Source organism: Brachyhypopomus gauderio, chromosome 16 (genome assembly GCF_052324685.1).
Source record: "Brachyhypopomus gauderio isolate BG-103 chromosome 16, BGAUD_0.2, whole genome shotgun sequence".
In the NCBI taxonomy this organism is placed as follows: domain Eukaryota; kingdom Metazoa; phylum Chordata; class Actinopteri; order Gymnotiformes; family Hypopomidae; genus Brachyhypopomus; species Brachyhypopomus gauderio.
Window position 1 is genome coordinate 3,405,847 of NC_135226.1, and position 17,162 is coordinate 3,423,008.

Genomic DNA, 17,162 nt, shown 5'->3' on the forward strand with positions numbered 1-17,162 from the left:
TCCCCTCCCTCTCTCGGTTAGCCCTGCCTACCAGTCTCTGCTGCTCCAGAAGGTTGCTGGCCTCTTCTCTTTCCCTGCGGTACTGGTCCTCAAGCTCCTGCAGTCTGTATTCAGGAGAGAAGATCATTTCTAAGACGAGACAGCAGTGGCTACACCTGATTTACACAGAAGCAATTCTTAAGCAAATTCTCTTTTCCCATATCGAGCACATTGATACAAAATGGCAGAAACCTTTGCAAGCTTTCACTTTTTACTACTGATGTTGCAGTACATTCTGTCATTGCAGGCGGGTCCCAGGGCTCAGGGGAGACCCCCACATCACGTCAATCATGTCACTCCGCTCTCACTTCCACATTTACAGTCCCCAATGTATGGACAATTATCACCTGCACGCTTTCCATTTACCCTGCCTATTTAGTCCCGCAGGTCCCGTCGTTCAGCTGTGTATTCCTTGCGCCATGAGAGACAGAGACACGCACCTCTACAGCCTGAATCAGCAGATCCCTTCATCTATGTCAAGAGTGACTGTGTTTGCACTCTTTTGGTGCCCCAGACATTATTGTAGCACCTTGTGCACCTTCCTTGGACTTGTGCTAATGGGCCGCCCAATGGAGGATTGGTTCCCTTTTGAGTCTTGGTCCTCCCGAGGTTTCTTCCTATTCCCCACCACCCTAGGGAGTTTTTCCTCACCACTGTCGCCTTTGGCTTGCTCATTAGGGATCTCATTAGGGATCTTGTCCCAAACGACAATATAAAAAGTGCTATATAAATAAATTTGACTTGGACTTCCTTATTTGTGCCTGTTTTTTGTATTTGCTTGCTGCAATGGACATTAAAACCTTTCCAGCTCCAACCACGCCTTCTGCTGCTTCCTCAACATCTCACACACACACACACACACACACACACACACACACACACACACACACACACATATACACACACACACACACACACACACACACACACACACACACACCACGCCTTCTGCTGCTTCCTCAACATCTCACACACACACACACACACACACACACACACACACACACACACATATACACACACACACACACACACACACACACACACACACACACACACACACACACACCACGCCTTCTGCTGCTTCCTCAACATCTCACACACACACACACACACACACACACACACACACACACACACACACACACACACACATACACACACACACACACACACACACATATACACACACACACACACACACACACACACACACACACACACATGACGCCTTCTGCTGCTTCCTCAACGTCACACAGATTAGCACAGATCCACTGGAGAAAATGTCAGACTAAGACTATGAAACAGAATGAGTAAAAGGTTGTACTTCAGGACGGTTTGTCAATAGAAGCAGGCCGGATCTTTATAGGGATGCTCAGAGATGTCATTTATTACTTTTTTATTACCTATTACCTATGACCTATGACCTTTTTGGTAATAATTGCTGAGGGATGGTTTAGCATTGGCTAGGGTATCAGCTGATGTGGACCCAGAGGGTCTCCTGAGAGACGGAGGTCTACCTCTGCTCCATCTCCTGTTTCATGTCTATGCCCTGTTTCTCCAGGAGTTCTCTCTGGGCGAAGGCCCAGTCCACCGGCTCCACGGGGGTCTCGGCACATGGTGTCCTCTCTCGTTCCTGTCTCGCTTGCTCTGGGTCATTAAAGCGGAACACGTGGCTCTTTCCCATAATGATACGGTTCCCTGAGAGGGACACACAACATTATTAGTGGGGTTAGGCTCTCCAATACTGTGATTCACCTTAAATCACCTAAAAAACACCTAACAAACACCTAAAAAGTGTTACATTCATGGACATGGTTAATGATTATGAGGTTGTCTTAAAGACTCCTATGAACCTCATAGTTTTAGAGTCACGTGTGTGAATGAAGTCTATTCAAAATGTCCAGTGGACTGGGTTACTTTGGTGAATAGTGCTATAGAATTACTGATTTTCAATTTAATTGAATTCAGTTAAGTTCAGTTAGAGGAGTAAACACTAAGACTACAGTGGAATGCTGTGGGCTCACCTGATCTGAGAACTGTGGGCTCACTGACTCTCTTGCCATTGACGTAGGTCTCTGCGTCCGCACAGGGTTCCAGGACCACCACACCCTCCCCAGCGGAGCTGATGCTACTCGTAAAAATACAGTGTTCATCCTTAATGAAGTGGCCACTGAGAACAATGTCCTGCCGACAGCCGGCATCCTCGCGGCCAACCCTGCAGGGAGAGAGAGAGAGAGAGAGAGAGAGAGATATTCAAGTGCTTTAGATGGCCCATAGTATTAAATACTGAGCCAGTGTGTAGCAGGGCCAAAACGTGAAGAACAGAAGTTTTTTTATAGAATTAATTCATTCATAAGACACGCATATTCAAAAAATGCAGTTTCAGAATTGGGATTAAACATGAGCTGAAATTGTGAGTAACGTGAAGGTCTCCCTATGATGAAGATCCAGGAGTAGCAAACTGAAAACTCTCAGCTAGGAGCAGTTCTGTCTGGAGGGGCAGTCATGGTCTGGTGGTAGGGAACTGGTCTTGTGACTGGAGGGTCATGGGTTCGATTCCCAGACCTGAGGTCATGACTGAGGTGCCCTTGAGCAAGGCATCTAACCCCAACTGCTCCCCGGGCGCCGGGCTAGGGCTGCCCACTGCTCTGGCCACGTGTGATCCACAGCCCCCTAGTAATGTTCTAACTGCACAGATGGGTAAAAGGTGGAGGACAAATTTTGATTGCAGTGAAAAATCACAATTGACAAAATATGGCACATTCTGGTTAGTAGAGGAAATACACTATATTACCAAAAGTATTCGCTCACCTTCCTTAACTCACATATGAGCTTCCCATTCCTAATCTATAGGGCAAAATATGACACTGGTCCACCCTTTGCAAGCTAGAACAGCTTCAACTCTTCTGGGAAGGCTGTCCACAAGTTTTAGGAGTGTGTTTATGGGGATTTTTGACCATTCTTCCAGAAGTGCATTTGTGAGGTCACATACTGATGTTGGACGAGAAGGCCTGGCTCTCAGTCTCCACTCTAATTCATCCCAAAGGTGTTCTATCGGGTTGAGGTCAGGACTCTTGCAGGCCAGTCAAATTCATCCACACTAGACTCTGCCATCCATGTTTTTATGGACTTTGTTTTGTGCACTGGTGAACAGTGATGTTGGAAGAAGTAGGGGCCAACTCCAAACTGTTCTAACAAAGTTGGGAGCATGGAATTGTCCAAAATGTTTTGGTATGCTGAAGCATTCAGAAGCCCAGCTCCTGAAAAATTTACACTTGGCACAATGCAGTCAGACAAGTACCTTTCTCCTGGCAACCGCTAAACCCAGACTCGTCCATCAGACTGCTAGATAGAGAAATGTGATTTGTCACTCCAGAGAACGCGCCTCCACTGCTCTAGAGTCCAGTGGCGGCGTGCTTTACACCACTGCATCTGACGCTTTTTATTGCACTTTGTCACGTGCGGCTACGCCCCCTCTCCTAGCTGTCACTCTGGGTTCCCTCGTGTCTGTGTTCTTGCCCGTTTGTCCCGCCCTGCTCGTTAGTTTTATGAATCCCTCGTTTGTTACCACGCCCCTGTGTCATTGTCATCACCTGTCCCTAGTTTAGTTCTGTGTATAAAAGCCCCTGAGTCTCCCTTGTCCTTTGTCCGGTATTTTGAATTTATGTGTGATCGTGTCTATCCCACCGCTGTTCTCTGTGCCTGACCGTTTTCGTGTTTCTCCTGTTTCCCGTGCCCCCTGTCTTGTGATGCCTGTCTTTGCCTGTTTTACGGACTGCCCTCCTGTGATTGACCCTGCCTGGCTATCCGACGATGAATACGGTATTCCCCTGAATAAATCTCGCTCCTCTCAGCGATTGTGTCCGTCTCCTCGCTCCGTGGCGCAAGCTACGTTACACACTTGGTGATGTATGGCTTGAATGCAGCTACTCGACCATGGAAACCCATTCCATGAAGCTCTCTGCGTAGTGTTCTTGAGCTAATCTGAAGGCCACATGAAATTTGGATGTCTGTAGTGATTGACTCTGCAGAAAGTTGGCGACCTCTTCACACTATGTGCTTCAGCATCCACTGACCCCACTGACCCCACTCTGTCAGTTTACGTAGCCTACCACTTTGTGGCTGAGATTCCCAAACACTTCCATTTTCTTATAATACAGCTGACACTGTGGAATATTTAGGAGCGAGGAATTTCATGACTGGATTTGCTGCACAGGTGGCATCCTATCACAGTTCCACACTGGAATTCACTGAGCTCCTGAGAGTGACCCATTCATTCACAAATGTAAAAACAGTCTGCATGCCTAGGTGCTTAATTTTATACACCTGTGGCCATGGAAGTGATTAGAACACCTGATTCTGTTCATTTGAATGGGTGAGCGAATATAGTGTATCATCTAGTAGGGAGGTGTTGACTTTCTCGACTACCTCAATAATTGTATAATTCCACTTTGAGATTACATTGTACTTATAAAAAGCTCTTACTTTGTGATTCCATCTTTGATGTAGTACAGTAAGCATTCAGACATCAATGGGTCTTCGTTTAAGTTGACCAAATGAGGTGTCTGAAACATGAAAATTGATAAAGTCACTCATATGTCTTTTCTGTCAATGAAAAACTTGCAAATGAGAGTCTTGAAGGATCTCGTACCTTTTTTGGAGAAAAGACTCCAACCGTGCCTCCATCCTCTCTAATTGCCACACCCATTTCAGCCAGTAGAGCCTCCCTGCAGACAGGGCAGGGCAAGGTTTATACAAAGCTAGCAGACAGATTCACAAAGCAAACTGCATGCAGACGTGTGAATGCACGTAGTCATTGACTACGGAGGCAGTGTGTGACCTCTCCATGCGAATGGCCTCTGTGCGTCTGAGCTTTTCCTCCCAGGTCTCATTCAGCTCTGCTATGATCTTCTCAGTTTCCTAATGGAAGAGGAAGACACAATGAAAAGGAACATTAACAGCTCGGCAATATCCAACTTTATGTCCAACTTACAATATATTAGGGTTTGATCTAGACTACATGGCTGTGTTAGTTATCATATTCATAGTCAATGAGGTTTCAGATTTCTGAACATTTCAGCTAAAGATCAGTCCATACAACCATCCATTCACTCATCCTGTTGTTCCCTAACCATCTTTTAATCTATCCAGTATGTATCACCTATGTGTTCATGTATTTATCATATTAATTTCAGTTAGAAGACCATTCATCCATCCATCCATCCATCCATCCATTCTCCTTGATACCTTCAGTCTCTCGATGGCCTCCTCGCTGCCAGGGCTGAACATGAGCCGGTCGTTAAGGTTGCTGACAGAGCCGGCCCGGCTGGACAGGACTGAGAGGGACGGAGAGGGACTCATGCCCGTCATGGCATTGGTCACTGCGGAGAGATCACCCCTTTGATTGACAGCTTGGAGACCATTGACATTATTCTTGGACAAATCTGCCCAGGGCATTTTGGAGAAAAGAGAAAATGGGAGCACAAGAATGGAGAACAACAGGAAATGGAAGTTAGAATAAATGGAGAGTCATGGGCACGGGGAACCAGCGGGAGCAGGGGAACCAGGGGAACCAGGGGCACCAGGGGAGCAGGGGGAGCAGGAGAGCCAGGGGGAGCAGGGAAACCAGGTGAACCAGGGGGAGCAGGGGAACCAGGCGAACCAGGGGGAGCAGGGGAACCAGGTAATCCAGGGGGACCAGGGGAACCAGGGAGACCAGGGGAACCAGGGGGAGCAGGGGAGCCAGGGGGAGCACGGGAACCAGGTGGAGCAGGGAAACCAGGGGGAGCAGGGGAACCAGGGGGAGCAGGGAGAGCAGGGGAGCCAGCAGGAGCACAGGAACCAGGTGGAGCAGGGAAACCAGGGGGAGCAGGGAATCCAGAGGGAGTAGGGGAACCAGGGGAACCAGGGGGAGTAGGGGGACCAGGGGGAGTAGGGGGACCAGGGGGAGTAGGGGAACCAGGGGGAGCAGGGGAACCAGGGGGAGCAGGGGGACCAGGGGGAGCAGGGGGACCAGGGGAACCAGGGGGAGTAGGGGAACCAGGGGGAGCAAGGGGAGCAGGGGGAGTAGAAAGTATAACCAAATGAAATGAACATAAATTTGAGGACTCTTAATAGGTGACTAGAAAACCAGTGTTTATTTCTAATATAAAACATGATAGACCATGTTTGAATTTGAATTATCAGCTTGTTATGATGCCTCAAATTCATTTCAGTATCCATGCCTGGCATCAAGAGCCCAGAGATGTGCTGTTTATGAGACTCATGCTGATGCTAAAGCATGAAAGCAAAGGGCCAAAACCTTGCTGTCCTAACTAAAAATGAATCCAAAGCGCTCCCATCTGCAAGTCAGCAGAGCAGCCCTGGAGCATAACAGTAAGCAATAAATCCATATGTTATATGAACTCAATTCAGTGGATTTAGTGCAGATAGCAAGCATGCCTGGCTACAGTGCTCTAGAGTGCCCCAGTTTGGCCTTTGAAAGCTGCAAATCACTAAATGCCAAAATACACACATTTTAGGACAGGTACTCCTGGCCCAGCAGGGCGATATGCTGAGAGAAAGAAGAGAGAGACACAAAAAAGACACAAGCGCTCAGTAATGATCAGACACCTGTCCCTCAGGGGACTGGCTCTTCCAGTGGGTTTCAACATGAAGCTGCACTTTCCGCGCAGCCTTTGATGGAGACACCATGATGTGTGTCAGACAATGAGACGAAGAAAGAGAAGAGCGGTATCTCTCATGTGTTCCAGCCCTGTACGGAGCCACAGAAGATAATGTCTCACTCTCTATGATGTCACCCAGCCCCTGGGCGTAGAGGAGGTCCTTCAGACGAGCCACCTCCTCCTTCAGCTCACGCACCAGCCGGTTGTTGGGGTCCTCGTTGATGACAGCGTTGCAGCGGATCTGCTTCGCGCGGTCCGCATATCTGGGCAGGAACACGGAGGAGAACAGCCCCACGTGTTCACGCAAGCTTTCTCAGGAATACTCGCCTTCTTGTGCTTATCTTTCTATAACTGTAAAGGTTTGCTTGGGAAAATCATTTCAGTCTTTTGGTAAGCACTTACACCATGACCAAAGCTGCGCTTTCACTGGGCTGTCTATTATGGAATTATAATAAGATGTTTATGATCAGCCATGGTTGTCATGTCATGGTTGTCAGTATTTTGTGGAAAACCATATATAATGCATTCATGACTCATGCCTAAACTATTTCTGTAATGAGTGTTATTAAGACCTTATGTTTTATTTTTAGCAGACACAGGAAGTTTTATTTTTAGCAGTGATGCACAAAATAAGTGTTAATGATTTCTGAGACCAGTTTCCTGTACAGAGTCCATAGTCTTGAGCTAAATTATAGTGCCTGTCACGTTGAGGACACCGGCCCCTCCCTTTTGGGCGTGTGTTTACGTTGTCCACGTGCATCGTCTGCGTCTGTGAATCTACGTGGATGTGGTTATGTCTTGTGATAATCTGTCTCACCTGTGACTCGTCTCGTGATCACGTGGGGCTAATGTGGTTTGTCTATTTAATGTGCACTAGCGCAGTGTCCTGTGCTCGTCGTTGTTTAAGTCTGCACGTTGTATGCTTTGTTTCTGTGTTCCTCGTGCGCTATTGCGCAATCTCAGTGTAAAATAAAACGTGACCGTGTCTGAACCAGCGGATTCTGTGTCTCGTCCGTCTGCCGCCTCCCGCGTCACAGACCCATGGTTGAATCACCATGAGAAGTAATTTTTAGCCTAGGTTTAGGATTACCCTGGGCCTAATGTGGTCCTGTATGCGTTAGTTAATCCAGACTTACCTAAGGGTGCTGAGGGTTTCATCATAGTTAATATCAGCAGGACTAAGGGCTGCTACCATGGCAGTACGTGAGTTTCCACCTAGCCAAAACAACAGCATTAAGTCATAACAAAGTACAACAATATAACTGTTATAGTCTATATCTGATAACAAATATAACAATATAACTATATCTGATATGGAGTGTATCTAGTGACAAGCAGACAGACATATTTTTTTTTTATGTCAGTAGAACCCATTAATATTCTTTAGGGATGCAGATGTAAGGTATGAATGCTTAGTCTGTCTAATACAATCCTTTCAAAAATAGATGATTTGGGGGGAAAATGTAATTCATCGTCCCTGAACTGTCTATTTCTTAGATCTATGAATGGAAAGAAATAATAATAATGATAATAGTTGTTGCCTCATACCAAGATTCTCCCTAAGCAGCCAGGTGAGGACCGAGTCTCTGTAGGGGATGAAACTCTCTGCTTTCTTCTTCTTCTTGTTCTGCACAGAAAGAAACGTCAGAGTCAGAATGTTAACACTGCAGGTACTGTGGACCGATTGGCAGAAGAACACGTGCATCTTACCTTGTTTGGTAGCGAGTCCTATGGGAAACAGAACGGAAGAGATAAGAGATCGTAAGTGTTCATGAGGGGTTCATTCTCAGTCTTGATCACTTGCAGTTGATGGTAAAAGCAAACATCATTTTCTATGTACTTTTCTAACTGTTAATGGTGATTTCTCACCATTTCAGCTAAAGCAGAAATCACTTTTCCCAGTGTCGTCAGGGACTTATTAATATTCGCTCCTTCCTAGAGATGACAGAAAAATCAATATCACATGACATTGTTCACAGCCAAAGCATTTCATGTCTATACTGCACACTCTGGAAGCTCGGACGGCAGACACACTAAAGGGCTGCAGGAGTCGTCCGTGCATGAGGCCGAGAGACTTACCTTCAGTCTAGTTCCTTTGGCTCCAGTGGAATCGGCTCTTTCACTGCCTGCCAAGTCCACTAAGCTGATTTTGCTGACCTGCATGGGCAAGAAAATCACACTGCATCATACATACCCTCTGATACACACTCTAACTATACCCTCTGATACACACTCTAACTATACCCTCTGATATACACTCTAACTATATCCTCTGATACACTTACATTTATGGCATTTGGCAGACGCCCTTATCCAGAGCGACTTACATTTTTATCTCATTTTTATACAAGTGAGCAATTGAGGGTTAAGGGCCTTGCTCAGGGGCACCTCAGTCATGGCCTCAGGTCTGGGGATCGAACCCACGACCTTCCGGTCACAAGACCAGTTCCCTAACCTCCAGGCCATGACCGCCCCTACATCATGGCCCCATTGGAGTGATACACACTCCAATGATACCCTCTGATACACAGTCTAACGATACCCTCTGATACACACTGTAACTATTCCTCTGATACACACTCTAACTATACCCTCTGATACACACTGTAAGGGTGGAAACATACTTGCTGTTAACTACGCGTTCGCGTACGTATCATGGCTGCTTCGCGTATCCTGCGTCGGTTTGGCGCGTAGGTCTTGCACGTCCTCCAAAAGTTAACGCGACGCGTACGCGAGGTGCAATACACACAAAACCGCTAGGGGCAGTGTAGCTGCTAACCAGCATCAAAATGGACACAACGATATCCAACGACACAAACTCGCCATTCTCACAACGTCTTTGATTTAACGGCCTTACATACCACCTACGAAGGGATCGCTGTCGTAGTTTTTTCTGCCGTGACCGTAAAATTACCCAAAGGCTAATCTCCTCGAGTGTTGCCATGTTTGCATCGTTAAAATACCGAAGCCCTTTCTACGTTCTGCCCTCTAGTGGACGCCTCCAGTTTCACGCGTTGCACATAGGCTAGTATGTTCTCAGTAACGTTCACAAAGCAGCCGGTTGTGTACGCGAACGCATGGGCAAACAGCAAGTATGTTTCCAGCTTAACGATTCCCTCTGATACACACTGTAACTATCCCTCTGATACACACTCTAACTATACCCTCTGACACACACTAATGATACCCTTTGATACACACTCTAACGATTCCCTCTGATACACACTCTAACTATACCCTCTGATACACACTCTAATGATACCCTCTGATACACACTCTAATGATACCCTTTGATACACACTCTAACGATACCCTCTGATACACTCTTACTATACCCTCTGATACACACTCTAACTATACCCTCTGATACAAACTCTAACTATACCCTCTGATACACACTCTAACTATACTCTCTGATACACACTCTAACGATACCCGCTGATACACACTCTAACTATACCCTCTGATACACACTCTAACTATACCCTCTGATACACACTCTAACTATACTCTCTGATACACACTCTAACGATTCCCGCTGATACACACTCTAACTATACCCTCTGATACACACTCTAACTATACTCTCTGATACACACTCTAACGATTCCCGCTGATACACACTCTAACTATACCCTCTGATACACACTCTAACTATACTCTCTGATACACTTCACACAGCATGTATACTTCCTGCTTGTATCCACATTTAAGGGACCTGTTAACTATGCCAGCTATGATTTTTTCTGTGACTTGGTAATAGAGGTATTGCTGGGATGTGGCCATTCAGGTTGGGTAGTCGACTGTACCTTCTCAGAGGTTCGACTGTACCTTCTCAGAGGTTCGACTGTACCTTCTCAGAGGTTTAACTGTACCTTCTCAGAGGTTCAACAGTACCTTCTCAGAGGTTCAACTGTACCTTCTCAGAGGTTCGACTGTACCTTCTCAGAGGTTAGACTGTACCTTCTCAGAGGTTCGACTGTACCTTCTCAGAGGTTAGACTGTACCTTCTCAGAGGTTCGCCTGTACCTTCTCAGAGGTTAGACTGTATCTTCTCATAGGTTAGACTGTACCTTCTCAGAGGTGTTGTCTGTGTCACTATCATGCCGCTTCTGGGTAAAGATGATGTTGAAGACAGCGTGAGAGCGACTGCTGGTCTCGTTCATGTTGGTAGCTGCCACAGTTCTGTGACAAGAAAAGAAACTTTGGCATTGTGCAAAGTGAACATCTATATTCAGATTACAAACAAAAAGTGAGGCAGAGTGTCTAGAGTGAGGCAGAGTGTCTAGAGTGAGGCAGAGTGTCTAGAGTGAGGCAGGCCAGGCCATGAGAAGGTGGCATGTGTCTCCTCGCCTTGCTTTGTTGCCGGAGTCCATCAGGTCCTGGATGTCATTGTAGGACGTGACAGCGAGCTTGGACAGGTCCTCCACGTAGGGGCCCATTAGTGGGTGCTCTCGCACACGCAGGTTCCCCTTGTTCTTCGGGTTCAGCAGGTCCCGCACACGCTCACAGTAGATCTCCATGTAGCTTACCTGACGAGACAAAACAGAAGGCGGCCCGAGTTGAGCTGGAAACTGGAGAAAACGACGTGCACAAAATGCTCATGACGGTGTTCTTACCTCCACTGAATACGACATGTTGTTGTCGTTGTTGTCATTGATCTTGGTGAACAGGTCTTCACATAGCTGTGAGGGTTTCAAAAGATGTCATTTGTTTGTAAATAGCATTGAATAGAGTCTCTATAAACTATTATTGTAATTCTGTAATCTGCTTAATTACTCAATAACATCACTGGTCTTTACCAGAGGTATTATGCCTTGTTGGTCTTTCTCCTGTTTGCCCATCATGGTGTATGATTTCCCAGCTCCAGTCTGGCCATAAGCAAAGATGCAGACGTTGTAGCCTTCAAAGGCGTGCAGGAGCATCTCCTCTCCGATGTCTTGATACACCTGTTTCTGGCAGGCATAGTTAACATCCTCCGGCTGTAGCAGGCGTCATAAAAGAAAAGAGAAAAGGACATTAAACATTTGAATACAATATTAAAAGAAGCTATTCTTACATGAATAATAATCATATTTAGACTATGTGGTCTGAAGCTGAATCACAGAGATAACCAATTAAAGATTAGCCTCCAGCTGTAAGTTAACTGTAGAAACAAACAGTGGTTTAGCCGAAACTCACTGAAGTGTGAGACCAGTAAGAATAGTCGAAGTTGAAGCTCTTGTTCTCTTTTGGCTGTTTGGGGTTTATGATTGCTGGAAAACAAGAGAAGTTACTCAGACAAAACAACAGAAGTCAATATCAAAAAGATGAACATGCTACAGTCGTATACTGGATGCACCAGGAAGCTTTAAAAGTCTCCAATGAAGGGGTGCTCCTTAAGAGTATGGCGCTCATAACACCAAGGTCATTGGTTCAATTCCCAAGACAATACATGCACTGTCATCCTGATAAATGTGTAAGATGCTCTGGTAAGACCATCTGCCAAACAAAAGAAAGGTCAGGGGCTTGTTTGCTCCTTTGTCCAAGACAGATGAGGTCTTCTATAATATAAAACATTAATTTACTGTTTCTTTTTCTATTCCTAATTAACACGTGTGTTCTACTCACGGGGCTCTCAAGACACAGAGACACAAGAGAAAAGGGTAAGAAAGGTTTCTGCAAAAACAGATAAAAAGCAGTATTCTTCTAATGGACGCACACTGCACACAGCACATACGATGGCGACAGAGAAGGTACAACTGGAGCAGCCTACTGAGAATTACTCCAGCCTACTAATAATTACTCCAGCCTACTGGGAATTTGGAGGCTATACTGTGGAAAATGTGCATATTCTTCAGCAAAATGAAAACATTACATAGTTGCAACATCACTCATTCTTCTTTCAAAATATGTCAGAGATGAGAAATGTCCCGCCTGGGGTCATTTTAGAACATCCCAACATCACATATAATCACGCTCTCCTTAACCTCAAAGCAGATTATCGTTTGAAGGAATATACAACTGATAGGTCACTCTTAGAGGGCTGCACATGCCATCAGTGGTTGTGGGAATGAGGTCATCACCCCAAGCCACCTCCACTTAGAGCACAAAGCTCTGCAGTGTGGTGATCATCACATCAGCTGACCCGGTTTGCCCCCACACAGAGGACAACAATGAATGGTTCACTCCTCATGGAGATGCAAATACCATTAAATCCTCATTCCAAAAAAGTCACTGTACATGTGAGGCACACAGGAAAACACTGGGTATTGCGCTGGATATAAGCGCTGAATATTGTTTCATTATCAGGCATTGTTTTGAAATCAGTGCATTCTGGGACTATTGAATATTTGGTAATAATAAAACTGGCCACTCCTAAGTGTGAAGAATCCAGACGTCCTATAAAACTTGCTCACAATAATCTTCAATAACACGCATGAACTTCCATTACATCTTATAAACACACACCACTGGAGATGTATTCACATGCCCTCTCTCATGGGTACTGACAAAAGACTGTAAAGACTCTACCAGTGAATATTTCATAACTGCGTCATCCAATATTAATACATGACCCATCAACAGCCTGGGAAGCATCTCTAACTCCACAGCATTGGCAGGAGAATCACCCTGCTAGCGCCCAGGGGCAGACTTGGATCCATAAGCCAAACGTTTGCAGGAAGTGAAGGCACTCACTGGTAGTGTTGCCTGACATCTGGATGATACACTTGCTGTCTTTCCCGATCTCCCTGGAGTTGAAGGGCCGGACCCTCACGGCCACCTTCACAGAGGCTCCTGCCATGGTGTCGCACCGTTGGAGCTGATGCTAGCGGAGATCTGCTGGGTGGATGGATGGAGCAGATGGTCCACAAACCCAAGGCCACCCGCCACCTGCAGGCACAGCGCAGGACGCAGAGTGAGCAGGAGGTCACGGGAACTTTGGACCATCACACAACCTCGAGATGGCATCTCACCGACGTCGAGATCCTCTGCATGATTTCAGATCATACTTTACAAAATAACGGATAATGATATTTAAGAATTTCAAAGATGATTAAAAAGAAAGTCAATAAATGGTTTGGGGAAATGTTAATCATCCAACAATAACAGAACATTTTGCTGGATTTGTAAACTAAATAACTAAATAATCAATACAGAAATTAACCCAAGGTAAAATAATTAATATGACAAATAAGTGCTTTATTGAATGTCATTAAGCCAGATATCTGAACAAGTAGCATGAACAAACACTAATCATATTAGCAAACCTTGGAAGACTCATCCTTAATTAGAGGTGACTGGCTTAAGAACAACCAAGCAAATATTAAATATGTTGTATTTAATTAAACATTCTACACTCATCAGTCACTCATCACACGAAAAAACACCCAGTAGTATCTAACTACATGTGTATATGTGTACAGTTAGCACATCTATTGTGGGGTGCAGTTTGTCATAACCATCTATCCTTAGTGATGAGTTACTGACCACAGGACTAGTGTCGCCTTCATAACACTGGCTGGCAGAAACTTATCTTTGACCCTGACACTTGCAAAATTACCAACAGCACCACACTTAATAACTTTGATTACCTCAGTACTCACAACCATAACACCATCATGTAATGAAGTTTTGAGAAAGAATATCCAAGAATATTTGTCAGCAGTGATCCTGTGGTCCCAAACTGACCAGATATTTCAGATCCACTCTACAAAGCTGACATTAAACACAGGAGGAAGGACCATGTGGCTAATAAAGTGACCAGTGAGCATGTGTAACAGAAAAACATTTTAACTTTAACAACATAACAATAAGAGGTATTTCTATCTCCAAATCGGTGCACAGTTTTAATGCCTAACCATAAAACTTTAGGTTTAATGCCTAAAAACAACTCTCACTTCCAAATACCAACATCCACATTTCTGTCCAGCACACACACAAACCTTTAAATATCCATTGCTACAGAATAAACTAGAAACTATAAGAGTTATTATCTTTCACTGTAACAGAAAAGACGCAATGGCTGTTTCCTCCGCAATGTTGCACCGCTATATTCGCTCTGCGTTACGTTGCCTCGAGATATTTTTGTCCTTCGTAGGTGGCCAAAAACACGGGTTATAAACGGGAAGTCATTCGTTAGATGAAGGCGTGTATCAACTCTTAAATAAGCATCTAGAGTTAGTGCACTATGTGATGTGTATTTTGAATGATTTAGACGGCGATTCGCGCACCAGTAAACATGGCCGCACGGTCTCAGCTCCAAATGTGTGATTGACGGACGCTTTCATCACTCCCACCGGCCCGGCAAAACATTAACCATACATTTGTATTTGTTTTAATCAGCACTCAGGGTAATCGATTAATGTGAGGGACTGCCAGAATTGGGAGACTGGTTTTGCTTTCGAGTCGTTTTTGAGGTTATCTTTGCTGCAGCGCAGAACAACAAACGTGACGCGACTGTTACTATGCGAATATCACAGCATCGTGTAGGTGTCGCGATTACCAGGGACCAGCAAACCTGCCACAGGCCTCATTTATTCATTTATTAGGCTAATATATATATATATATATATATATATATATATATATATATTAGAGCAAGGAGCTGTAAAACGTTTGATTATTTTGTTAGATGTTATTTTATAAACTATTTGGATTGACGATAATCGCATATTTCCTATTAAAAAGAAATGACATTTCTTTAAACATTGTTCTTAGGATGTAAATACAGCCTCCACCATTTTGTATTCATTGTACCCACATTTAGTGCTGGGTGAGGCACCCACCTCGCAAGCAGGTTTGATCCAACATTTAGGCTGAATACAGATTTGTCATGCTGTAGCATTGTGATATCTGGCCTCATTAAAAATAAATGTAAAAAGGATATTTACACATATTAAATACTTGAAAATACATGGTATTTGTTATAACGTCTGTCAGGATAGAAGGCCCGAATGTCAGTTATTTGATTGGGCTAAATATTCTATATATAAATATTCTATGAGAATCATGGCCTTACAATTTAATACATACTATTTAATCCATCCTCTCTTTTTCTTAATTTTCTTTAGTGTCTAGGATGTCAACAGCTCATCAGAGGCCTCAGAACATGGCAGGAGTGAACACCACCCTCTAGGCTTTCGAGAACATCTCTAACACACACAAAGAAAAAAGCCCAGCAGTAAGCGCAGTTCCACCTACCCAGTCACCCTAATGCTGAAGTCCCGGCGAGTCTTTGGGAAGCAGACGCTAGTCCATGGAGTCTGCGTCTGTGTGTCGTCTCCTTCGCCTGCGTGCTTGTGTGCTTCTCCTCAGCCTCTCCTTAGATCAGTACATCCTCCTCCAGCCCAGCGTCAGACTGTGGTGGGGGTGGAGGTGCGGGTGGGGGGCTGAGAGAGAGAGAGAGAGAGAGAGGGAGAGGGAGGGAGGGAGGGGTGGGTGTGCAGGGCCTGGTACTTGGTGGTGCGTCAGGGTATGGGTGGGTTTGTGAGAGAGCAGGGAGGGGATGGAGGATGTGAGACAAGAAGAGGTAGAGAGAGGGAGAGAGAGAGAGGGAGAGAAAGAGAGAGAGAGGGAGAGAGAGAGGGAGAGAGAAGGAGGGGTGGGTTTTTCCATCCAGCACAAAATGGCTGTGATGCTGGAGCTGAGGAGGCTAGTCAGTGATGACATCATCAGTGTGGGAGCTGGAGACACTTGCAGAAACAAGAGGAGGGAGGGGGAGAGAGGGATCTGGGAAAGAAGGAGAGAAAGGGGGTGAGTGAGCATGTGTGTGTGTGTGTGTGTGTGTGTGCCAGAGAGAGAGAAAGAGAGAGAGAGATGCTAAAGTGATGCTTTAGAATACAAAAAAAACTCTTAGCAGGTCTGCATCATCCATGCTTAGATGTAATACGTGACACAGAGTTTAAAAAGGGAAGATCCTTAGAAATCCACAGCTCCATGTGTGTGCTGAGCCGTCCCCTGATAGAACAGCTGCCCGTGCGCAGGACTGTACAGTGCTTATTTGCATGTATTTGCTGTATACTTTACTGCTCTTACTGTTCTACCATGTGCAATATTTAAATTACCATGTGCAATATTTAAATCTACCATGTGCAATAACCATAACTGTTTAGAACTACATACATTGCATATATATTTATACTCTTTATTTATTTCTCTGTATTTCCTGACACTATTCTCTGCTGCTGTAACAATGCAAATCTCCCCGCTGAAGGGTTTAATAAAGGATTATCTTACCTTATCTTATCTTATCTATGGAGGCCAGCAGAGGTGGGGACTCGAGTCACATGACTTGGACTCGTGTCAGACTCGAGTCATTAATATTAAGACTTTTGACTTGACTTGAAAAAATATTCAGAGACTTAGACTTGACTTGGACTTTTACACCAATAACTTGGGACTTGAATTGGACTTGAACCTGTTTACTTGCAAAGACTAGATTTTTTTTTACCCCAAATCTAAATTTTAAAACGC

The 17,162-nt window shown here is 44.9% G+C and overlaps 1 protein-coding gene across 6 annotated transcripts in view; it reads right to left on the bottom strand.

Annotated features, from left to right (window-relative positions):
• The window catches only part of kif1ab (kinesin family member 1Ab), a 38,931-nt gene extending 22,818 nt beyond the window's left edge, over window positions 1-16,113 (bottom strand). For 2 of the 6 annotated variants that reach the window (XM_076976230.1, XM_076976229.1), the window contains exons 1-21: window positions 15,891-16,110; window positions 13,386-13,580; window positions 11,889-11,962; window positions 11,510-11,689; window positions 11,327-11,392; window positions 11,061-11,239; window positions 10,781-10,892; window positions 8,787-8,864; window positions 8,577-8,642; window positions 8,418-8,435; window positions 8,256-8,334; window positions 7,844-7,922; window positions 6,828-6,970; window positions 6,557-6,595; window positions 5,290-5,486; window positions 4,883-4,962; window positions 4,694-4,769; window positions 4,528-4,607; window positions 2,067-2,257; window positions 1,560-1,740; window positions 32-104 (exon numbers count right to left, since the gene is read on the bottom strand). In XM_076976230.1, the coding sequence (XP_076832345.1) occupies window positions 32-104; window positions 1,560-1,740; window positions 2,067-2,257; window positions 4,528-4,607; window positions 4,694-4,769; window positions 4,883-4,962; window positions 5,290-5,486; window positions 6,557-6,595; window positions 6,828-6,970; window positions 7,844-7,922; window positions 8,256-8,334; window positions 8,418-8,435; window positions 8,577-8,642; window positions 8,787-8,864; window positions 10,781-10,892; window positions 11,061-11,239; window positions 11,327-11,392; window positions 11,510-11,689; window positions 11,889-11,962; window positions 13,386-13,491 (2,097 nt within the window). In that variant the 5' untranslated portion in view covers window positions 13,492-13,580; window positions 15,891-16,110. Of the gene's footprint in view, window positions 1-31; window positions 105-1,559; window positions 1,741-2,066; window positions 2,258-4,527; window positions 4,608-4,693; window positions 4,770-4,882; window positions 4,963-5,289; window positions 5,487-6,556; window positions 6,596-6,827; window positions 6,971-7,843; window positions 7,923-8,255; window positions 8,335-8,417; window positions 8,436-8,576; window positions 8,643-8,786; window positions 8,865-10,780; window positions 10,893-11,060; window positions 11,240-11,326; window positions 11,393-11,509; window positions 11,690-11,888; window positions 11,963-13,385; window positions 13,581-15,890 lie in introns of all 6 variants that reach the window. The other 4 variants (XM_076976231.1, XM_076976234.1, XM_076976233.1 and 1 more) reach the window with 4 other exon arrangements.
• Window positions 16,114-17,162: the final 1,049 nt, after the last annotated feature.